Source organism: Pelobates fuscus, chromosome 11, assembly GCF_036172605.1.
Source record: "Pelobates fuscus isolate aPelFus1 chromosome 11, aPelFus1.pri, whole genome shotgun sequence".
In the NCBI taxonomy this organism is placed as follows: Eukaryota; Metazoa; Chordata; class Amphibia; order Anura; family Pelobatidae; genus Pelobates; species Pelobates fuscus.
The window spans coordinates 111,871,040-111,896,197 of NC_086327.1; the positions used below are offsets into that span (position 1 = coordinate 111,871,040).

General features: G+C 40.3%; 1 protein-coding gene across 1 annotated transcript; it reads right to left on the minus strand.

Moving 5' to 3' along the window:
- Positions 1-842: 842 nt before the first annotated feature.
- On the minus strand, positions 843-24,940 carry CA6 (carbonic anhydrase 6). The gene is made up of 9 exons (XM_063436537.1): positions 24,766-24,940; positions 17,966-18,145; positions 15,262-15,410; positions 15,085-15,180; positions 12,496-12,562; positions 8,619-8,776; positions 8,282-8,405; positions 3,524-3,622; positions 843-2,698 (listed from the first exon to the last, which is right to left on the minus strand). The coding sequence occupies exons 1-9, from the start codon at positions 24,851-24,853 to the stop codon at positions 2,082-2,084; spliced, it is 1,578 nt and encodes a 525-aa protein (XP_063292607.1). The 5' UTR covers positions 24,854-24,940; the 3' UTR covers positions 843-2,081.
- Between the last annotated feature and the right edge of the window lie 218 nt (positions 24,941-25,158).

Sequence of the window (25,158 nt, forward strand, 5' to 3'; positions counted from 1 at the left end):
AAAGGACCACTAAAGTTACCCAGACCACTTAATCTCTTTAAAGTTGTCTGGGTGCAGTGGTCCTTTCATATAAACCCTGTAATATAAAACATTGCTGCTCAGTAAAACCTGCAATAATTACATTGCAGGGTTAAACACACCGGTGGTGGTGATCTTCTCGATAGCCACTAGAGTTGGTTCCTCCACCAGCACAGAGTGAAACTCGGCCCTAGAATCATTTGTTCCTGATATTGGCATTTGATTGGAGGAGAGAGGTGTTTGGCTGGACATGCCTAGTTCCAATCCAATGCTTCACTATAAGAACCAGTGGATTGGAGGAGATCATTGGTGATGTTGGAGTTGATGCTGACATGGCTGTAGGAAGAGCTAGGGGCTTCAGTGGGTGGGTACCCAGCGTTAGGAACTAGGTGAGTAATCTTAATTTTATCAATTTTACAGAGCGGTAGAAGATGGACAGTATAGCTTCTCTAAGGGACGCTATAGTCCTGAATTAACAACTGTTACTTTCCAAACTATAGCATCAATTTTAAAAGTATGATGTCATCAAGACAAAATATAAGTCCCTTTATGTGACGTGTAAAGTGCTCATTTGATAAACAGGAAGACAAAGGAACTTTGGGAACATTTTTAAAAAAAACACATTTTTAAATAGTCTAAAGTAGATTCGGGGACAGAAAGTTTGTTTTTAGTAATGTAATTTTATTTTAACAGGACATGCAACTTGTCTTTTCCTTTCTTTTAATTATCACTTTTGTATGTGTGCAATATTGTATAAACACTATGAAAATATAGATAAGCTAAATCATGGAAAAAACAAGATACACTTTAAAATATTAATAGGACTAAAGTTTAACAAAAGTAAATAATTCTAAGATGGTTTGACATGCACATGATATGCTGTTTTATTAGGTTTGAGACTCGTGTGGTTTCATAGCTATTTGAAGCAATATTGTTGCGATGAGGTCCTGCAAGAGATTCACAGTCAGATTGATTTTACATTCAAAATCATTTATTGGTCAAGAGATATGGATCTGATAATCCAAAGGAATCAAAGTGTAGATGTATTTCCAGTTTACATACATATAGGAGGTTTTTAACATTTTTTTAAAATATCTGTTAAAACAATCTGTTTTCAAACAATTTGTAATATCGATCATGATTTTTGACATTGTCTAATGCCATGCGAAATGCATAGAGGTATAAATAATTACAATTACATTACCAACGCTGACAAATGTCAACATATCTGCTAATGTTCAACAGTGATAGAACCATATAGTGGATGGTCATAAACATCAGTAGCAGTAGAATTTCAGATTTAAGGCCAAAGTAGTCAAACTGGAAGCATTGTTGACATGGAGAATTTTTTCAGTTTGTCTATTTTGGCCTTAAATTTAGAATTACTTTGAACTCATAAACATTCTCACGTTAGTGAATAACCCTTTGAGTGTCCTTAAGGGGTTAAGGCACAGATGGGCAACATCTAGTCTAGTGGTTCCCAACACTTTCAAAGCACCAACAGTCAAGTATTTAGATATATCCCAGTTCTGTTCCTGAGGGGCTACTGTCAATTCACCATTGGTGTATCTTGAAGACTAGGTTGGGAATCACTATTCTAGTTTTCGAAGAATTCTAGAACTAAGAATTCCATGTTTGCTGTTATGGTAACAAGCTGTAGAGCTGTGAGTTGCTCTGTCCATGGTAAAGGATATGTTTTGTGGTATCTCTATGTCAAGGAAAATTGCAGATTTCACTCCATAGATGTCACTGAGATAAGAAAAGTCTGTCATCACTAAAGCTAAACATTTGAGAACTACGCATTTTGTGGAATGGTTAAAACTGTCAACCAGCCTGGACAATTGACCTCCCAATCAGCAAAAATTGATTAGAGACTAATATAATTATGCCGTGCAGGGTTCCCACATAGCGTGAGATATTGTATAGACAATTCTGATTGGATTATTTATTTTATGCTGCAGATTAAGTTAGGGAAAGTATTTTGGTGACACATACAGTGATTGCACATGACAATAATAGGGAAAAAAGAAATAAATTGCAAATCAAAAGTACGAAGGATCAGGTCACCAGCAGCTCTTATCAGGTTCAAGCATGACTCCTCCAGACACTATAACGGGTGTCTCTCCCCAAGCTACAATATCCCCCCTATGATTTATCGTTGGACATTGAGTCAGGGATTTGATCTCTTCGGCGCTAAGTAGATGGCTCCAGAGATTGACATGGCTCATCCATCCAACAAATCCATTGGAGAACAATCCCAAGAGATCGGCACGGTCTTTGCCAAGAAGGATCACACCTCCAGCTTTGATTCCATGTCCACGTTGGAAGGTCTTTTGTTTTCCAGGCAGGCCACTTACCCACAGATGAGTAGCTCCAGTACTGGAGTCCCATTGCACACAGTAATGAACCCAGTCTTCCGAGGTGTGGTGCAGAGAGAAATCCTGGAATTTTCCTCCCACCCACAACCCTATATCACCCCCTACACTCAAAACAAGTTCATTGTCACTATAATCTGTAGAGTAGGAGAACACTACCTGGTTACCAGCATTTTTAGTTTTCACCCAAGCACAGAGGGTAAATTTGGTCAGTTGCATGGATTTTAAGTGACGTACTTCTACATGGGCAGCTGGATGATCCTTGGTGAAAGCATAAGATGGGTAGCTTGGGAGCACTGATGGGCCTGTTGGACACACAGAAGTAGTAAATACAAGACACACCATCACAAAAGAAAAGAAGAAAAAAATGATATATATATATATATATATATATATAAAAAAAGATATTTTAGGGTTTAGTATAAATGGAACATCTACAGTTTGAGGAGTAATAATATCAAAGTTTTAAAAAAGTTTGCACATGATTCAAGGGTGTATACAAAGTAAGCACAGTTATAAGATCACTAGAAGTGGCCACAAGGAGGACAGCAAAGGGACAATGACAAACACAGCATGAACACCAAAAAGCAGAGCAAGACAAAAATGGTACACATGGTGTTATCGAGCCATAAATTTAAATTTTACCATGAAAAGTAATTTAGTCTTTATGTTCAGAACAGTCTACGCTCTTTGACGAGCCAACAGCCAGTACCAAACTAAGGAACATCCTGCAATTGTGGGTCCAGCTCATCTCCAGACCTCTGGGACATTGAGGGGAATCTCTGATTATTTAGGCTCTCCAATTCATGTTGCATTAACTCTTTGGTAATTGCATATCCATATGGACTATATCACTCAATCTTTGGAGCCATGCAACCTACTGTTTGTTGCCTTTGTAAGATGAGGCAAGTAAACATTTCAGACTCACTTGCCCACAAAAATTCCCCAAAAGAGATATAACACAGACTACCCACTATGACATATTTTAAGAATGAAAAGTGACTGTGATTAAAACACATATCATTTTGGCATATGTATGACCCCATACATCACCCCATACATCAAAGTTAAGGAAGCAGATACATTTATAAAACAAAAAGTAAACAAAAAAAAACCTTGTGTTTTCTTACTTGCTAATCTTGTATTCCCACTTTCCACCCGCTTCCTCATTTCTATGATATCAATCTCAATTTGACTCAGTTTGTCAGTAAGTTGTGTCTGACACTTATCTGAAAAGATACAAAATGGTTTTATTATAACATTTAACACCATGTGATTGAATCATTAAATACTTGCTTGTGATTACTTGACAGCCAAGTTGCCAGGTAGAGGTCAGTACAACTCTGTTGGCAATTTCTCTAACGTTGGCATTAATTTAATATTTTTGCCCCCTCGTGTTAGGTCCCACTCCTCCCGTTAGGCTCTGCCCCCTTCACAATTGGCAAAACTGGAAGGCAAAAGTTTCAAGCAGGTGTAGTACCTGTAAATTTCAGGCAAATAAAACTACAGAATTCAGGAGCACAGTTACAAAGGAGGTTTTTAAAATAAAACATTTTATTAATTGCCAGAGTAAAAATTTTGTATATTTATTACAATGCAAATGTGGCGTCTAGTACATAGGACGCACCATTAGAAAATTACACGTTAGATTACTTGAACATTTTAATGGGATTAATAATAAAAACATGAAACATAGTGTTCCGTAACACTGTACCACCTGTGATGTTTTTAATTGGAAAGATTTTATATGCATTGGGATTGACTTGATTATACCACACTGGAGAGGGTGAAACACTGAGAAAATGCTGGCAATGAGGGAAACCGAATGGATATAGAAAATGAAATCATCGGTTCCCTCGGGCCTTAACACAGATCTTGACATACTTGTTTTTATAGATTAACCTGTATACATTAATCTGTTGTTTTTATATCCCCTTTTTATATTCTTTTACATATCCTTTTATATTTATTTTTGTTCCTGTTTGCGCAATGAAGAACGAGACAATAAGAAAAATTATTTTACTCTTTGGACCTCACAAAATCATTATTCTCTCTCATCATATAGAGGCTCTTGCTTCATGATTGATTACATTTTTGATTTTATTTATTTTCTTTCTCCTTTAAATATGTTCCTTATATAGTTCTGATTAAATTGATATTGCTGTACTTTGTCTCTATTTCTTATTTTTCATACTTATCCTGATATATTTGACATTTGATTACCTGATACTCTCTATACCTTTTGTTAAAATCTACAGATTTATTGTCCATTGTTTATGACATTTAGAAGATAGTTTCTCTATGTTAGCCTTAGTAATATATGTATGTGATTCAAATTACAAGTTTAGTGATGCAAATGGGCTATCACGTTATTTTCCTTATTTTATCTTTTTTAGTACGCATATATATACACATGTATATGTATATATTTTTTACTTATTTTATATATCATATTTTTCAGATATACAGCGTTGCAGCTGCATGTAAAGTGAAATTTACTGACTCCTGGCCCCATTGGCCATTTCGACTTTTTCTGGCCCAATTTGCATCTTATTTAGGATGCCAAAGATGTAATACAACCTAGACTGGATTTAGGCAGGTCTGTAAATCCAGACCGCATCTGTTACGAGCGCTCCAAGTGGGGTTTTGCTCGTTTTGTGGCTGTGTACATCACACATAAAGTTTATTTGCGTTCCAGCTTGGTTGGCGCATGCGCACTCCGACCAGCCGCACGTCATCACGCATGACGGTGCGCACGGCACGGTCTGCGCATGCGCAACCAATTAATGGCTGCCAGACCGGCGGATTTAAAAGAGGAAGAAGACCAACAGGAATTCAGCAAGCTCCTGAGGAAGTCGATACCGACGAAACGCGTTGAGCACCCACAAGATCCCTGCAGTTTTGGTATGGCAGTCTTTTTTCTACATGCATTTCATCTTATAGTATTTGTGCACTTCATGCTGTTTTTAGCTCATGGAGCAATATTATTGACATCTTGTATTTTTTGCACTTCAGCACCTGGCACTTTACTATTATTCAAGCTTCTTGTATGATTATAGCTGCTATCCTTAGGGGTTCTTGGCCAATTTGGCTGTATATTTACTTTTTATTATTGTTATTTTATCCATATTGTGCATGTTGCACTTTTAGATACTACTGTTTCAAATAAAGTGGATTTTATATCTCCACGGATTGCTCTTCATTTATGGGATTATTCTGAACCATACTACTATATGTCTTAGTGTCTGTGGCGCCCTGTAGTCTGTACTAGTGTTCAGACATTGTGTTTATTTTAAAGGTTTCAAGCTGACAAGCCGTTTGAGGACAACAGCCAAGCTCTGATGTGATGTTTCTGCTTTGATATTTAAGGGACACTCGATGCACCATAACTTGTAGTAGGAGTTCCTTGGAGCTGTCTTAGGCTAAGCTGTCAAACCGTTTACAAATAGTTTGTCATTTATTTTGCTTTGTCCAGCATTCGTAGACTTTCTGTCCTGCACAACAATGCTGAACCTGTTGTTCATACTTTACGTTAGCATAACAAGCTTGCCAACTTTGGACATTATCCCCTGGATGAGAGCTTATTTGGTCCATCCTTGTGTCTAATGTTTTTACACTATTCGCATCTGATTCACCTGATACAGGATACAAAACTACCTCTTTGCTCACTGGACATATATCAAGATAATTTCCATAGCAGCTATAAAATACTTAAAAAACAAAACAAAAACACAATCAGGTCAAGCACTCTTTACCTGCATTCAGCTGAGTGAGTTGCTCTTCGTGTTTCCAAACAGCTGACACAACAAATTTCAGAGCTCTTTATTGAAAACTACGTACATGTTTCTTATAGAGAGGCTTTAATTCTTAAACGTACTTAAATACCAACAGTATAATAAATGTCTTTATTTTATAGGATGTATTGACATTTTCCAGTCATTAATTTGCCTTATCCTTGTCACACCTAGATGAGGCAAGAGTAATTTCGAGTCAGCTAGCAACATTCGGTAAATGTTATCAGCTAGCACAGAAACCAGGAGTAATATAGCATTTAGTAACTCCAAGTAATCTCGATGGGAGATTTTAAAACTGTCCTACACTGCTAATTACCAATCGTTACGCGTCATGTTGTAAAGCATGGTAATCTCAAATGACGGACACAGCTGTTGCAGCAGTAATTCACGAGTTGCTAAGTGACTGCCACAAGTATGAAATCAACCCAATATCAGTAAACTATGCAATAATAATTTTTTTTTCTTTGTTTTTTATTTTATGTATTGGAGTTGATGTGTACTATAGTTATTGCTGCCACCCGGGAGTTGCAGGAGTTTGACTGCAGAACTTAATTTTGTATGTTTGTGTTTGCGTTTATTACACAGCCATGTCAGTGCTGCCGCCCCTCACCCCATGCGTTCCCTATTAATGGTTAATAAGTGTGAAGGGGTGTAGAAAAATTCCCCTCTCTGTCTCATTAGAGATTTTACTATTCGGCTTAAAATAGCAAGGTGAATTGTTAGCGTAGACCAGGCTCCCCAAACTCCGGCCCTCCAGATGTTGCTGAACTACAACTCCAATGATTCTCAACCTACCTATTTCATTCATAGAATCATGGGAATTGTAGTTCAGCAACAACTGGAGGGCCAGAGTTTGGGGAAGCCTGGTGTAGCCTAACCTAAGAGGTTTCGCCTTGACGTGGCAGGTAAACTTACACTTGAATGGCCATTGGAGTCATACCAAAAAGCGTTCAGTTATTTAAAAATGCCTAGGGATTTGGGATAGTTACATAGTTACATAGTTACATAGCTGAAAAGAGACTTGCGTCCATCAAGTTCAGCCTTCCTCACATATGCTTATGCTGTTGATCCAAAAGAAGGCAAAAAAACCCAGTCTGAAGCGCTTCCAATTTTGCAACAAACTAGGAAAAAATTCCTTCTTGACCCCAAAATAGCAGTCAGATGTCTCCTTGGATCAAGCAGCTATTAGCCCACTAATTAGAAATTGTATCCCTGTATGTTATGTTTTTGCAAGTATTTATCCAATTGCAATTTAAACATCTGTATAGACTCTGACAAAACCACCTCTTCCGGCAATGAATTCCATATCCTTATTGCTCTTACTGTAAAAAAACCTTTTCTTTGCCTTAGATGAAATCTCTTTTCTTCAAGCCTAAATGTGTAAATGTGTAAATGTGTGACAAAATTGCACAGCATATTCAAGGTGTGGTCTTACCAGCGATTTATAAAGAGGCAAAATTATATTTTAATCTCGAGAATTTATGCCCCTATTTATACATGACAAAACCTTACTGGCCTTAGCAACGGCAGATTGACATTGCATATTGCTACCTAATTTGTTGTCTATAACAATTCCCAAATCCTTCTCGTGTGTGGTTATCCCTAGTTCACTACCATTTAGGGTGTAAATTGCTTGTGCATTCTTAACCCCGAAGTGCATAACTTTGCATTTTTCTACGTTAAATTTAATCTGCCATTTTAGTGCCCAGTCCCCCAATCTATCCAAATCCCTCTGCAGCAAGGCAACACTTTTTTCTTTGGTCTTTAATAATTATTTTTTATTTTGCTTAGTATTGGAAGTATTTTTAAAGTTAGAGCTGACCCTTGCATGATTGCAATTGTTTCCTATCTGTTTTCTGTATACCTTAATCTTACTTTCCTGTTGTTAATCCACCCTTTAATGATAATGGCTTTGTGTCTAGCCCTATTTATACCAGCTAATGCTAACTTCCATATGGTGAGTGGCTACACCTATGTTAGTACGCATAGATTATTTTATGATATCTGTTTTTTGTAACAGCTGTGCTCCCAAAGACCATGCTTCCGTTCTCTTCTACATTGATATATGCTGCTCACTTGAGCTTGGGCTCTCACCTTTGGACAGTTGTGGCTTGAAGGACGCTTGCACAACGCGGTCATTCAGCGGCTGAGCTTGGCGGTAGTCATTACGAATTGTATTGTTCTCCCAGTCCAATAAACTGTTCTCCAATAGTTTTATCTGTAAAAAAAATATTGATTTTAATAGCTTTGTAAAGACATAGCTCACGAAAAATATAAAAAAAAATGTTTTCCTTATTTATGAAACACAAATTATTATTATTATTGTGCTATGATTGGCAAGTAATAAAATAATGCATAATTTTATGATAAAAAAAAAAGGGATAGCATAGTGCTAGGAATACAAATCTGAAGGCATGATATAAGTAATTACCTGTATGTGAGAAAGAAGGACTGGGGTATCGAAGATCGTCCATAGCACATTCTCTGTGCAGGGGGGAGTAGTAAGAGATCCGGCGTAACGATAGAAATTATCCAAATTATCAGGTAACATGGCACTTACATCAATAGAATGCAATTCAGTCTGCTGTCCTGTGTTTCAAACAGAATAAAAAGAAAGATATATGTATATTTATCATGTGAAAATAATGTCTAGTTTAATGTCAATTTTGGTAGCACTTTTTACATTTATTAAATATAGATATTGGATCTTCTATCAACGTTATCTTTTTTATTGTGTTAGAAGTTAGCAAAGTTAGCATTTTTGGTGTCATAAAAAAAACAAATAGGAATGTCATTGGCTGATGTTTATTAGACAGCAACAATGTCGCAGTTGATGTTCTACATTACTTTTATCACAGATAATATGAATTTGAATAGTATCGAGTTGACTACTAGTGATGTCGCGAACATAAAATTTTCGGTTCGCGAACGGCGAACGCGAACTTCCGCAAAACGTTTGCGAACCGGCGAACCGCCATAGACTTCAATGGGCAGGCGAATTTTAAAACCCACAGGGACTCTTTCTGGCCACAATAGTGATGGGAAAGTTGTTTCAAGGGGACTAACACCTGGACTGTGGCATGCCGGAGGGGGATCCATGGCAAAACTCCCATGGAAAATTACACAGTTGATGCAGAGTCTGGTTTTAATCCATAAAGGGCAGAAATCACCTAACAATCCTAAATCAAAATGGATATGGATTGACACCTGACATATGACATATTGACACCTTGACATATGGATTGACACCTGTCCTCAGAGACCCTGATACACACTGACACAGAGCAGAATAGGGACTGTTCCCCCTACATAGGGTCACTTGGCAGGTATGGATTGACACCTATCCTAAGGATCCCTGATATACACTGACACAGAGCAGAATAGGGACTGTTCCCCCTACATAGGGTCACTTGGCAGATATGGATTGACACCTATCCTCAGGGACCCTGATACACACTGACACAGAGCAGAATAGGGACTGTTCCCCCTACATAGGGTCACTTGGCCGATATGGATTGACACCTATCCTAAGGATCCCTGATACACACTGACACAGAGCAGAATAGGGACTGTTCCCCCTACATAGGGTCACTTGGCAGATATGGATTGACACCTGTCCTCAGGGACCCTGATACACACTGGGGGGGACCTACTGTCCTCCCCCCGCCCCCACCCCTGCGCGGTGGGTGAGGGCCATAAAAATAATGAGGGGGGACCTACTGTCCTCCCCCCCGACCCCCACCCCTGCGCGGTGGGTGGGGGCCATAAATCACAATTGGGGGACCTACTGTCCTACCCCCCGGCCCCCACCCCTGCGCGGTGGGTGGGGGCCATAAATCACAATGGGGGGACCTACTGTCCTCCCCCCGCCCCCACCCCTGCACGGTGGGTGTGGGCCATAAAAATAATGAGGGGGGGACCTACTGTCCTCCCCCCCCCGGCCCCCATCCCTGCACGGTGGGTGGGGGCCATAGAAATAATGGGGGGGACCTACTGTCCTCCCCCCCCCCGGCCCCCATCCCTGCACGGTGGGTGGGGGCCATAGAAATAATGGGGGGGACCTACTGTCCTCCCCCCCCGGCCCCCACCCCTGCACGGTGGGTGGGGGCCATAGAAATAATGGGGAGGACCTACTGTCCTCCCCCCCGGCCCCAACCCCTGCACGGTGGGTGGGGGCCAGAGAAATAATGAGGGGGGGGACCTACTGTTCTCTCCCCTGGCCCCCACCCCTGCGCGGTGGGTGGGGGCCATAAAAATAATGAGGGGGGGACCTACTGTCCTCCCCCCCCGGCCCCCACCCCTGTGCGGTGGGTGGGGGCCCTAAATAAAAATCCCCCCCCAATCAAAGGTGACTAGGGGTCGCCAAGCCCCTGGTCACCCACCCCCCACCCCAAAAAAGTTACCCCCTACCTACCCCCCTCACCCTAAAAAATAGTGAGGGGGGAATAAAATAACTAACCTGTAAAGAAAAATTAAACTTACCATTTGACGTCTTCTTTTTTCTAAAATCTTCTTTTTTCAGCCCCAAAAAAGGCCAAATAAAAAGCCATAAGAACCGACGCAATTAAAAAAAAAAAAAAACGAGCGCAAAAAATAATAATCCATCTTCACCCATGGAGGGCTCCGCGCAGACTGAGCTCTGCAGGGCGGGGGAAGGCTTATAAAGCCTTGCCACGCCCTGCAATTAGGCTAAGAACACTCTGATTGGCTGGTTTAAGCCAATCAGAGTGCTCTTTGTCATTTTACACAGCGTGGGAAAATTCCAAAAAACTTTCACACGCTGTGTAAAATGACACAGAGCACTCTGATTGGTTAGATTCCAAGCCCACGAATCACAGTGCTCTGTGTCATTTTACACAGTGTGGGAAAGTTCTTTAGAATTTTCCCACGCTGTGTAAAATGACAAAGAGCACTCTGATTGGCTTAAACTAGCCAATCAGAGTGTTCTTAGCCTAATTGCAGGGCGTGGCAAGGCTTTATAAGCCTTCCCCCGCCCTGCAGAGCTCAGTCTGCGCGGAGCCCTCCATGGGTGAAGATAGATTATTTTTTGGGGCGCTCGTTTTTTTTTTTTTTAAATTGCATCGGTTCTTAGATTTTAGAAAAAAGAAGACGTCAAATGGTAAGCTGAATTTTTCTTCACAGGTTAGTTATTTTATTCCCCCCTCACTATTTTTTAGGGTGAGGGGGGTAGGTAGGGGGTAACTTTTTTGAGGGTGCGGGGGTGGGTGACTAGGGACTTGGGGACCCCTAGTCACCTTTGATTGGGGGGGGATTTTTATTTAGGGCCCCCACCCACCACTCAGGGGTGGGGGCTGGGGGGGACAGTAGGTCCCCCCCTTATTGTTTTTTTTAGGGCCCCCACCCACCGCTCAGGGGTGGGGGCAAGGGAGGGAGGACAGTAGGTCCCCCCCTCATTATTTTTATGGCCCCCACCTAGTGCTCAGCAGCTAATATAAAAAATGTACCGTTGTTCCCAAGATTACTGTGAGTTACTGACATCGACACAGACTTTCTATAACTCTCCATTCAAATACTCTGCCTCACAAAGAATACAGGATCTATAGATGCCGAAAGTGACAACCCTCTTCCTCTCACCCCAAAGAAAAAAAACACCAATTCACAGATTCATATTTATAATCTTTCGAACTTTTCAGATTTTTGTGTCGATTCTTGTTTTCTAGGCTTCCTTTTACTGGTTATATACAATTCCTCCTAGTGTATACAAAACACGGGAATGTCCAATTCTTTGAGCCCCATTCCATAGGGACCATATCTAGTCATGACCAGAGGTTAAACTCCTTTAAGGAATTAAAGGGGAACGATCACTTACAAGGATGTTTCATGTTATGTTTACGTATCCCCTATATTTAACAAATATGTATTTGTGGGGAGTGAATAATAACATTAAATGTAGGAATCCACACATCTTTATCATGTGACTGAGCACCTCCATTTTAACTGCATGTTAGCTCTCAGTAATTGTTATAAGCTCTGTCCGTTGAAACTTGCATTCAACGTAGAGGAAGCACACAGCAAACGAGAAATTAGACAACTGTTCTATTTCCCTTCTTCATATGCAATGTTTCCCCTGACTTTAATCAATCTTCATTAGATTATGATGTAATTTGCTAAATCTTTCATATAAATTTAAAAGAAAATAAGGTCTATATAACTTCTAAGTGACATTTTTTATGGTTTAAAAAACAATGTACATTCCAGAGAAATGTCAGCTCTCCGTTAAAAATATAATCTTAATTTTTGCAAGTTGAATAAATAGCTTTGCATGCTGTGGAGCAGGGAATGTGTACCTGCGTGTTTGATCCTGCCCAGCCTGGAAATAAATTTGCTGTAATATGTATTTTCAAAATTTCCATCCTGTAAAACATAGATATTAGTTATTACGTCATGAAAATCACAAAAGCTCTAAACTGATATCTGTTGCCAGTAATTATACTACTAAACCAGGGGTAGGCAACCTTCGGCTCTACAGATGTTGTGGACTACATCTCCCTTGATGCTTTGCCAGCAATATGGCTGTAAAAGCATTATGGGAGATGTAGTCCAAAACATCTGTAGAGCCGAAGGTTGCCTACCCCTGTACTAAACGGAATGACACTGCGGATATATTCTGTACATTTTCTGGCTGCTACAAAGTGTACCAGAGGTCATTGCAAACATGTATTTAAATGTAATAATTGCTTCCATACAAGGTCGTTACACATTAAATTGCTACTTTTATCTCAGTTATCTCAGTTATCTCAGTTTTGAAGTTTACAATTTATTACAGTTATATATAGGGGGCACACCGAGGTAAGGGGGCACGTCATTGTAAAATGGTTTGACCCCAATACCACCCCATCCTCCACTAGCTGCAACAAGCTGGCACAGGGATTATCCCTTTCTCCCCCCAGTGACTGGACGCCATATAGTTCTGGGGTCTAACAACTCGCAATGCTTTATTGGTAGAGTCAATTTATACACAGACCCTGCTGCAGGGAGTCTCTATTCTTTTCAGTACAAATCTTTCAGTCTCAGTCACAGATAACCATCTCCTGCTCTGGGAGATACCAATAGTACATACAGTAAAGCACATCACATATATGGGGGAACACTTAGGGGCTCCACGCCAGGGGAAGAGAATGTGTCACACATATAATACATACATCCCTGGATAGCCCCAGGTCCCAGATAGGATCCCTGCAAATAGGGGGATATCGGATGTACAGAGTCCGAGAAATCATCATTCAAAGTCTGGGCTCGAGGCTCTGTACATCCCCGAAATTAGTTCCAAAGGATTGCTTGGTTTAGGCCGGTCAATTCAAACTTTGCACCCAAACCAAGCAATAACCAATCAGGGGAAAGACGTGGAACCAATTCGGGCCAATTGGCGCTCAGGGACGAGAGGTGTTTCGCCGCCCAATCAGGAGAAAGGGCGCAGAACCCATTTGCACCAATCGGTGCTCAGGGAGGAGAGGGGTTTCATTGCCCAATCAGGAGAAAGGGTGGGTGCTCCTTTTCCTACTGGTCGCCTGCGCCCCGCAGGGACCAATCAGCGCTCACTCATGACGGCCTATCAGGAGAATGGTGTGAACCCAGTTTGAATAGGAGCTCCTTCTCCTATTGGTCGGCACGGACTTCCAGGCGGCTGCTGGGGCTCGCGTCTTACTCAGGTGGATGCCTCTACCTAGGTAGCACTGGAGGGAGCGCGTCTCCGTTCAGGCAAGGAAAGTGTTTCCTTTCGGGATAAGAAACGTCGGCCACCCAGGAGAGAATGTATTAATTACTTGCCTTGATGTTTCGACTTATGTTACTGGTGTGAATGTTCTGATTGATTGGTGTGAACATTCCAGTTGGGTACCAAGGTGGTCCTGGTTCAGGAGATGAACGGGTTCCGTTCATATGAGCGCTCCTGAACGGTAAACAGGGCATATGACACAAAATATAAGGTGAACAAAGGGAAACACACAATACTAGGGGAAAAAACACACGAACAAGCAAGTGGGCAGGAGGGGCACTCAGTGACGGCGCTTCGTCACACATGAATACCCTGTGTTGTCTACTTTTGCAAATGGTATACAATGATGGCGGTAATTTTAATTCCTGGGCTGCATACCATATCAAAGGCATCATAGGCCCAGCAAACCAATCTGGCAAAGTTCAGTGTGTATAAACTGAAAAGGGGAAAGGCCTACACGTAATATAAAAGAGGTAAATTGTGGTTGAACAGACATATAGCTCAAATTCCAGGTTTTGTTTTGGTTCAGAATTTGTATAATTGCCTCATTCCTTAAGGGGTTAATAACTCAATCCTTAATTGCATCAATCCTTAAGGGGTTAAAGGGATTTCCAGTCAACACCCTTAGTCTCAGCAAGCTTGTACTGAAGAACGTCCTGGCCCCCACCAGAATAACTTAAGGATATATGTACCATGGGCTAAAATACATATTTGGTCCCTCTACTTACAAACACAACATACAGCCCTTTATACATGCAATTAAAAGAAGACTTTAAATTTATTATAGCCAAGGCAGGGTTCAAAATTTCCACTTGCCCACTAGCCACTAGCGAGTAAAAATTCAGCTCTGGCAAGTAGAAATTGTTCCCTGGTTAGTTTGCTATTGACCTTCCAGGCTTGCAAAGAGAATATTAACTTTTAGGCTAGGCTAGTAGTCTGCAACTTGAAGTTTGTATCCCATATTAGGGCATAGGCTGAACTGGTTAAAGAACAAGATTAACTCCTGAGTCCTGACGCATATGCAGGACTGCCATTTAGTCATAACTGTATCTCTCAGCACTATAGAAAATTGATCTCAAACTAGCTTTCTGTGTGTTTTCTGTGAAATTTAAATCCGGTCTCATTGCTGTGCCACATTCCCACTCAAGTCAAGTTCACTTACTGTGTAAAGGAAAGCAAGTACAGCTAATCCATTTGGTTTGTCTTTAGCCTCATCAAAACTCTTGTATAAATCCGAGTTATAATGGACAATGTGCAGCTGTAAAGACAAAGATGAATGAGTTACAAATAGGGAGGTTTATTAACGATATTCAGAAAAATAATGAGCAGCAATATTTACCTCTGCAATGTACCTCATTCCATCAATGGTGTGTTCAGAACCACTTGTTTCCAGGTCAAGACCCCCCCAATGCAAATGCATTTGAACCGCCGTGTACGTGTTAGAAAACCCTTTGTTGATTTTCATTGTGGATGGAAGATCTATTTGCACTGGATACGATAACACAAAATGTAAAATTTAACATTCAAGAAGCAATTATTCTATTTCAGTATAAGGCATATATGCCCAGGCACTTGCCCAGTAACTAGGACATCACTCCTTGCTGATCTTGACTGAGGAACAACAAAGCAGCAGAAGAAGCCAACTCGGAGTCAAGCAGAGATTACTCTGCTCCCTCTAACTAGTCAAATACCCAGAGTCACCCGACCTATTGGGTTCTGGGGCCTAATCTCAGACAACCTCTAAGGATCTCTCTACTCTCTCCTCCAGCCCTGCTTCACTCCCACCTTATTTGATTGCTATTTCCTGTCCTATTGTGTTTTACACCCCACCTCCACCACTGTAAGCTTTTGAGCAGGGTCCTCTTCAACCTATTGTTTCTGTAAGTTTTCTTGTAATTGTCCTATTTACAGTTAAATCCCCCCTTCTCATAATATTGTAAAGCGATACGGAATCTGTTGGCGCTATATAAATGGCGATAATAATAATAACTCTGAATGCTTCGTTGCTGGGTATTTTAAAATACAGATATAGTTTATCTTATATTCCCTACACTGCAATCTAGAGGCTAGACCACTTAACCTTATTTCAGAATGACCTTTGGTGAGCTGGTTCTTGTAAAGGCAGTTAAGTGTCAAGAAACACTTTTGTTAAAGCCTGTCCAAAGAGAAAGGCATTAAGTATACCATAATACTGTTTTATATAATTATTTTACCTTTTATCTTTGATCTTATTGTTTTTTGTTTTAAATATGTTTATTGGTATCATGTCTTAAGTTCACATATCAGACAGATTTTCATTAAAGCAAACAGTCGCCTTCGCAGAGGCTAAAGTATCGGTTTAAAAGGGTTAATGCAGATTATCCCCTGCGCAGAGGCGAATTAGTCAGAACATATAAACAGATATAAACTTTACAGAAATGTATTCGTACATATTACAACACAGACTGCACATAGTGAACTAATGTAACGTGTTACGCTAGCTGCCCGTGGGCGTTAAGCTTCATGGTTATGTAGTTTATAACCGCGCTTTGTGGGCTGAAACACAGATATGCCTTAATAAAAAATGTAAAGAAAACTAATAAGGCAAAAAAAACAAACAAACAAAAAAAAACTTGTATGCATGGTATATAAGCTTATGTATCCGCTTAAACATGTGGTACGGTAATCATGTACGGCAGGAGTATTACATCAGTCAGATGTCTTAATGCAGTAATAAATCCTATCTATTAGCATTATAGCAGCGGCTAGCTACTCACAGAATAGGCATGCCTGAAAATGAATGTATAATCGTCAAGACTAGTAACATATATATATATGTCTCAATGCGCATGGTCATTTCTATGCCTAAGTAAAAGCATATTAATGGTAGTCACCCTATGCAACAGCCTGACTATATAAGTAGGTAGTAATAAAAACATTAAGTTTATGTGCTTGCTAGTCTAAAGATCAATTATCCTTATGTTAAATCAAAAGTCCCTTTGCTGGGGGGAGTAATGATGTGCCCGGCACGGGGGATCATGTGGTGCAGAAGCTCAGTCTCCCTCGGGTTTTGTTCCTGTGCAGAATTATATGTGCTTCGGGCAGGTTGTGCACATCCGAGTTCCCCCGGCTCCCCCAGCTTGGCGGGCCCCCCCCTTTCACCTCCAAGGCAGATCCCCGTGTCCACTCGAGGCCCCGCTGCGTTGTGGGCACTCGGAGGTGTTGGCATTTCTCGCGTCTCTCCCTCCGGTAAGTCTGCATGGCGCCCCCTCCTGCACCTCCCCATTCCCAGCAGGGCCCCTACGAAGCTCCAGCCCAGTCGTGCCTCACCCGCCTCCGGTCTCATACTTGCCGCCGGCACGTCCTCCCGGCCACCGGTCCGCCGGGTGTCCGCGCAGCTCAGCGTCACAGGGCTGGCAGAGTTGGGGGCACTGTCTCCGGGGATCTTATTGTTTTTTAACAATAAAAGTACTTTTTTATTGGGCCTGATCTTCTGCTGCTGATCCTTAGCTATATATCCTTGGTTGGGAAAATACCATCCAAGCCAATTGGATTGAGCAAACCTCATTTTGATTTGAAGCATGTGAATAGGTTTTTATTTTTTACTGTGCTTTACATTCTATTTTATGGTATGCACTATTGTGACTTTTTATTTCTCTTTTATATATAAACGGAGGAATATCCACATCACCTATATCCTAGAGTGGGGATCATTCCACTTCACGCATTACTTCTAGAGCCAATACTTATGCTACCCATCGCTGTAAGGAAAACTTGAAGAATCTGTACTTCAGTATAATCATAGGCTGGGATCATTCCACCCAGGCGTGCAAGTCAGAGCTCAGAGCTGTACTTAAGCTCCCTGAAAGTGTGAGTGTATAATTTTTATTTTGCCTTATTCTATCAAGACGATTTTAACAGTCCTTTTTGTATTTTTACTTTTTTTTTGTCATTGCATATATTTCCTAAAAGACACTTTAGGCGCTGCACCTTCTTTTCCTGTTTTAGTTTTAAAAAAATATATATATATATAAATCTTAAACTAATTGATATTCAACAGTTACCCGAATGCCCGTTGTTTGTCATGGTGAAATTGCCCTTTAAGGGTCCATCAAAGCCATTAAGTTCCAGGTGTGTTAGGCCTGGATTAAATTCCACTTTCTTTCTCTGAATATTTATTGGTGACTGCGATGTTGAGGCGCAGAGGGGATAGTTTTTCGGCCAGTGAGCTTCATCCAATTCTCCTGTAAGTTAGAGAAATAATTACATACTTATGATATATGGATTCAAAAATGGACTCAGGAAATGTAAAATCATGCATACATATAGTATAACTACTTAGGAAAATTACAAATAAGCTAAACTAAGACCACAAAATATTGGCCTTAAAAAGCCCTTTGCAAAAATTACTATCTAGCAAATCAAAACTTGTGGTTAGTTTTTAGGTTCTGATAGAACCTTGTCAAATATCCTCCACTTAGTCACTTGCAAAATTATTTGCAAGAAAATGCAATATGGGTCTTTATTTTCCAACATATTGCAAGATGAAATGGATTACCTTCTTGCTCTATAATCCTAAAATACTGCGCATTTATCATGAAACGATGAGGCTAATAAAAACATAGAAGTGCTAAATAAAATGGTAAGCCTTTAAAACGATAAACATGAGGAATGTATCAATAGTTGTAGATACCTTGATACGGAAAAATGTATCAAAGGACCAAAGAATGGGTCTTACTGATTATGGTGATATTATACAACAATGTAAAGACAATTTGCTTTAAAATGGTACAAACCATTTTTTTTTTTTTTTGGCTTGCCTTCCGATAGTAGGCTCAGAACTCACTTTTTCACCCCTTCTCACACAACTCCGTGGATACGTTGACTTATATTTATAATGCAAACTAAAAGTTAATTTAAAACCAAATGTAGCCCCCCACTCGCTGCCCCCGAAACGCACAACAAAACATTCTATTGCATTTTCTATGCCCATATTAACCTTGCAAAGTACAAACTACTCTACAATGACACCATTCTGTCCTTTGGGATGCCTCTGTACTTTCTGGCCACCAAAATGTATTTGTGTGTCAAAAAGTGCTTCAATCTACTAGCTGGGGTGACTGGAGGACACTTCAAGGATTTGTTAAAAGCTGCAGCAACCCTGTATAGTAAAGATACTTGCTGTAACTGTACTTCCTGTTTGTGATACATTTTTAACATACTGGTTGTTTGTTTAAAAATCTACATTTAAATTAAATTATATTAAGGTGCATAGCATATATCCATTATCAGAGTATTTGAATATTTTATTTAGCAGTTGTTTTCCCCTACTTCCTGTTTGTGAAAAGAAAAGTTTTTCTGCTAAAAGGCTAATATTTCAGACCCGCTCAGGAATATTGCAAGATAAGGAATAAATGGAAAAACGTAAAATGATGTATATTTATACAATTACATTTCTATTCTTGGACTGCACTAATAGGTGTTGATGTGGGCAAGGTTGGGGCCTGAAGCCAGGAATGTGTAGCTCTTTAGCAATCTACAGTTGGTGGAGGGGGCAAAAGGATACTAGTGTTTTTTTATTTCTCAATTAAAATCAGACTGCCTGGCTGCCTGTCAGGCTGCCTTTAAAAAACAAAAAGGCTCCACAACAGTGATGTATTTACCACAAGGTTAACAAGGTATTTGCCTTGGGCAGAACTATCAGGGAGCGTCAAAAAACGTCACCCCCAAGCCCCTGGCAGGTGCCTTGTTCGCCTCGTGTCCTGGGATCCAAGAGCTGGCCATCTTAGGGCCCCCCAAGGCATTCGGCTGTTCACCTTCTAGCCCCCCAAGGCATTCGGCTGTCCTCTGAGCTCTTCTTGCTTTGCTCCCTTGTGCTCCCTGCAGAGTCAAAAAGCGTCGGACGAGGGAGCAGAGCAAGATTACAGCACCCTTGCCCCCTTGCCTGACCCCCCCACCCCCAAGGAGCCCAGCAAGAAGGCTAGCAAGGAGGCAAGGAGCCTATCCAGAAGACCAGGAGTCCAGAAAGAGGGCCAGGAGCAGCCTAGATCCAGCCATCAGCCCATCCAGAAGCCACAATGGACCCCAGGGACAGGATCCAATCCACCACTCCCAAAGGAAGGGAGGCTGTGTGGATTTAAATTTAAAAAATATTTATAATAATTGGTGATTGTATGAGAAAATGTGTGTGTGTGTGAGTGTTTGTCTGTCAGTGAGTGTGTGTGTCTGTCAGTGAGTGTGTGTGTGTGTGTCTGTCAGGGAATGTGTGTGTGTGTCAGTGAGTGTGTGTGACTGTCATTGGGTGTGTGTATGTCTGTCAATGAGTAGGTGTGTGTCTGTGAGTAAAACATAGAAACAGATAAGAACCATTTGGCCCATCTAGTCTGCCCAGTGAGCGTGTCTATGACTGTTAGTGAGTGTGTGTGTAGCTTTTTTTTTTTTTTAAATTCTTTATTTTTGCACACGACAGGTAAGGCAAACATAATACAACTTGAAGGCTTGCGCAGAAGCCACAATATAAAATAACAGACTTATAAACATGAGAATTGGCATCAGCCCATATGACAAACTGCTTTATAAAATCTCAACAATTTGCCCCCCATCGAGGATTTTGTGTTTTTGTATAGCTATGTTATCGAAAGTCTGCATGCTTACATAATATAGGCATGGTAATAGTAATATGACTGAGTGGCTTGCGCAGAAGCCGAGATGCAAAAGATCAGAGTTGAGTACTCAATGGACGCTATCAGTCCAAAAGCCAAGCCTCAGCATGTAGGCCATTCCACCTGCCTCCCCACTATGATTTGTGAGAAATAATGAGGCTGCTTATCTTTAAGAGAAGCCCCAACTCCATCCATGTGAGGCTGTACTTCAGGCATCCTCAACTCTCTACCGGTATACTCATGCCTGAGTGAGAAAATTAAATATGGACAACATAGCCGAAGAACAAAAAGAAAAATTCAGAATGGAAATCAGATACGGCACCCTTGTGGATCAAGGGTTTAGTAAGAACGAAAAAGGAAAAGACAGAAAGAAGAGAAAAGGAGTTGAAAAAGGAAAGGTAAAGTAGAAGGAGGAGGGAATTATGAGGATAGAAGTCGGGAGGGGGAAGGGGGGGGAGGCGTACGAGGTTATAGCAACTCAGTCCTGCAATGACCCCGTAGGGTCAGATCCCGAATGAAAACCGGAGATCTCCCACCTCAATCGTTACTGGAGCCCATTACGCTATTGTCCCAGGGTGCCCATGTCCTCTGGAAGGCTACGGTTGTACCTCTCATTCTAGCAGTCAGATCGTCCATAATTCTGCTTTCCTTTATCCTAGAGATCACCCCCCCAAACTCCGGGCCATCAGGTGATAGCCACGCCGTCGCTACCACTCTACGTGCGCTTAAAGTTATCGCCGGTACTAGTTTCTGCTCTCCTCTCGTCCATCCCTCAATAGTCCTATTTAACAAGTAGATCCATGGGTCCAAGGTCAGTGGTCTGCCAAAGATCTGTCGCATCAGGTCCTCAAGAGACTTCCAGAAACCGTGGATTTTCGGGGACTCCCACCACATGTGGAGATACGTGCCTCTGAATCCGCATCCCCTCCAGCACTCGTCCGTATCTATCTTGCGCATTTTGTGTAAAGTGATCGGAGTGGTATACCACCTAAGCATGGTTTTCCATGCCTGCTCCTGTTGCGTGACACATATAGAAGTGTGTGTAGCTTTTTGTGTGTGTGTGTGTGTGTGTGTGACAAATCAGTGATAATATGTGTCAGTGTGTGTTTGTGTCGGTGAGTGTATGTCAGTGTATGTGTATCTGAGAGTGTGTGTCTGTCAGTAAAGGTGTGTGTTGGTTAAACAGCGCGTGTTCTAATGGCTGTGTATCTGTCAGTGAGTGTATGTCAGTGCATGTATCAATAAGGGCGTGTGTCTGTCAGTCAAAAAACTGCATGTCAGTTTTGAGATGTGGCCTTGACAGGAACCGGTGGAGCAAATTTAGATTAGAGGGGTGCCCGAGTTTAGTCATGCCTAAGGCAGCATGAATTCAAAATACACCACTGCTCCACAAGTGTTGCCCTCCAGATGATTGTTGGTGGGTGTTGGGGAATAGAACGTTACCGCAACCCCCTCTGTTAGTTAGGTAGAGTAGGGGGGTCACATTGAATACTTGGCTGTGTGGCATGTGCTTGCTCTTGCCTATCTTTCAATAAAATCCACTTTGTTTATGGGAGGAGAAGAGAGGACATAAAACAGTTGGTGGGAATTAATCATGATATCCCCAGTTTTCTGTTAGTATAGGGGACATTGAGTTTTTTCTGTGGACTCAAGTTCAATGTGTTTCTGGAAGCTAGAATGTCCTCTGTCTGTACTATTTTGACATTTTACCCTTTGCTAACATACTAGCTAGGCATTCCATGTTTCGTTAATGTTATGCTATTATTTTATGAAAATAACTGGTTTGTGAAGGGGTTATATGTAGTGCATTACTCACTAAACAAAACCGTACATCATATAATTTTCTAAAGAATTCTCTTCCTTAGAAAATCCAGCAATGGGCTGATTTAAATGCCATTTTGACAGGTTTACTTCAATATAACAATAAAGGGTGTAAATAAGAACCTACTTTTGGTCTGCCCGAAAAATTCTAAACACGTTTCCGGGCTTTACTGTATTTCTCTAATTATCATAAAAGGTATTAAGTTATTTACTTAAATTATGCCAACATTGTGTATATGCATTTAATAAGACAGATTTGTTTGTTTAACTTAGACAATGTAATATCATATAAAAAAGAAAAATGACGTCGTTTATAAGATTTTTTTTTTTACCTCTAATTAATAAATCTATAGCTTTACCATTATTATTTGTAGAGATGAATTAAGCATTTTTAACCTAGCTATAATTTGCGATCACAATTTAAGTTTAGGGTGATTTTCAGTCTTTGAACAAACTTTTAAGTTCATTAATGGACAAGACTGTTTTAATGTAAGGCAAAAGGGTCTGCCAAGATCGTGACAGAAGGGTGCTCTTGGTGATATGGTAAGATGGGTACAGTCACAGTATGCTAGTTATTTATCCTGGATTTTAAATACACGTTGCTTACTCTAATTTTCTTACTAAATAAGGGCTTAATGCCTCTAGTAGTAAAAAAATATATATATTCGGGAATGCTGTGGAAACAGCAAAACAAACATGGAAACTGATACTTTGGACATTGCCCCCCAGCTACCCTTTTCAGTGTTTGATGTTCCTTTGACTTTTTTTGTGCTGCACATTTATTTTATTCTGTATTGTGTATACATATATACATGTTGTATATGTTTATATATTTAGTATATTTCACAGTGTCCTTCCTTTTAATAAATACTTACGGTGGTAGCTTATGCACAGCACACAGGTTAATAGGGCTGTCTACTATGTTGTATAACCACTAGCCCAGGCTTCCCCAAACTCTGGCCCTCCAGATGTTGCTGAACTACAACTCCCATGATTCTCAGCCTATCTATTTAATTCATAGAACCATGTGAGTTGTAGTTCAGCAACATCTGGAAGGCCGGAGTTTGGGGAAGCCTGGACTAGCCGTTGTAGTGGTTATGGTGCAAATAGGCTATGAGCACTGTCCTAATTTTTCTTACACCTGTATGTTACAGTTATAGTATTTTGCCTTCTATGTGAATATATTATACCTGAAATTGATATTACACTCTATGTTATCTGTTATGAATGCATCTTATATTTTACTCAAATCACCATGACTAATTTAACCACATTAATTTTAAGTGGTTATGGTGCCTGGAGCATTTTGCTCTGAGACGTTGCACATACAGAGATTAAACCTTTGGCAGATTAACATGGACCTACTGCAGAGGTAAGTGTGTTTACCTACCACTACTGTACTACTCCAAACAGTAAGTGCTTCAATAACATTTATTCCTCAATTCAATATTTTTTGGATAAGCTATTCAAACTATTTAATATTTTGGGATGAACTTTTAAAGTGATTCAATGTTTTGATATTTTTTTATATTCCATTTTTATATGATATATTTTTTGATTATTTGGAAAAAAAAACAACAACGTAATAATAACAATGTAAAAGTTTATCCAAAAATATTACATTGTGGCATTACTCAGAGGGAAATGATGAACGGACACTTAAAAAGAAGAGACATTGCAGCATTCAATGAGAAAAAAACAAAACATACAATTTGTGCAACACATTCCACGTGTGTTCTATCTACAATTGCACTTAAACCCCTGATTGTAAAACTAAAAAAAAGCAGGTATCTATGAGTAATTCCCAAAGGAGGCCAGGTACCTCTTTAAACACTTTATTACCAAGCAATGTGTTTTTTTTAATAACATTCCCAATTAAAAGAAATTCTGGTTACCATTTAAGTAGAATCACTCTGATCTACTTTGTTAAGGATGGGTTAATGTTAATGACAGTGAGACGACTTAAAAATATTCAATCACGATGCCCTATGACATTCATATCTATATAAATATAAAAATGACCAAATGCAATATCTTTAACCTTCTATTTTTGGGCTCCTACCTTCTTCTATAGCGCAGGGTTCTCCAAACTGAATTCCCTGATGTTCCTGAACTACATCACCTATGATTCTCTGTCTATCTGTTTCATTTAAAGAATCATGGGAGTTGTAGTTCAGCAACATCTGAAGGGCCAGAGTTTTTATAGAACCCTGTTTTAGAGTAATGGAGTCCAAACTGAATTTCTGAAATATTTAGACTACAACAGCTGGAGGGTGAAGCTTGGCTACCCCTGTGTCACGGTTATGGTCCAACAAAAGCGGGTGGTCCGTTAACCTCCATTAGAATATATTTTGCAATTTATTTCTGCTACTGTGTCTTACCTTGATAGGTCCAGTCAACCACATGTGAGTTGGAAAAGCAGAAGCTGAATGATAGCAGATATAGACAGAGATCCAGATGTTTTGCCATGACCTTTCTCAGTGTGTGTGTGTGCGAGAGAGTGGATCCGTGCTGTGCCCTTTTATCTATAGCTCAGAATGAGTACATAATAATTTAGTCTGTTTGATGAAACGTGACTCTCCCTCCAGTTAAACACAAGCCTGTACCCCCACCCTTTTCTGTTTTTATCTTGTCACTGAACAAAACAAAGCTCCCTGAACTCTAGAACTGCCTTAAAAGGGATTTATTGATTGGCAACGTAACAGCTTGTCAAAGTTTATCAGTCTAGTTTAAAACTTCTGTAATGTGTAAATAGTGGCTACTACGGTTTTCGT

Coding starts and splice junctions, on each gene's coding strand:
- CA6 (XM_063436537.1), bottom strand. CDS start 24,853: ATGGCAAAACATCTGGATCTCTGTCTATATCTGCTATCATTCAGCTTC. Junction 18,146..24,765: donor GGTTGACTGGACCTATCAAG/GTAAGACACAGT, acceptor TCTAACTTACAG/GAGAATTGGATGAAGCTCAC. Junction 8,406..8,618: donor TCCTTCTTTCTCACATACAG/GTAATTACTTAT, acceptor TTTTTTTTACAG/ATAAAACTATTGGAGAACAG.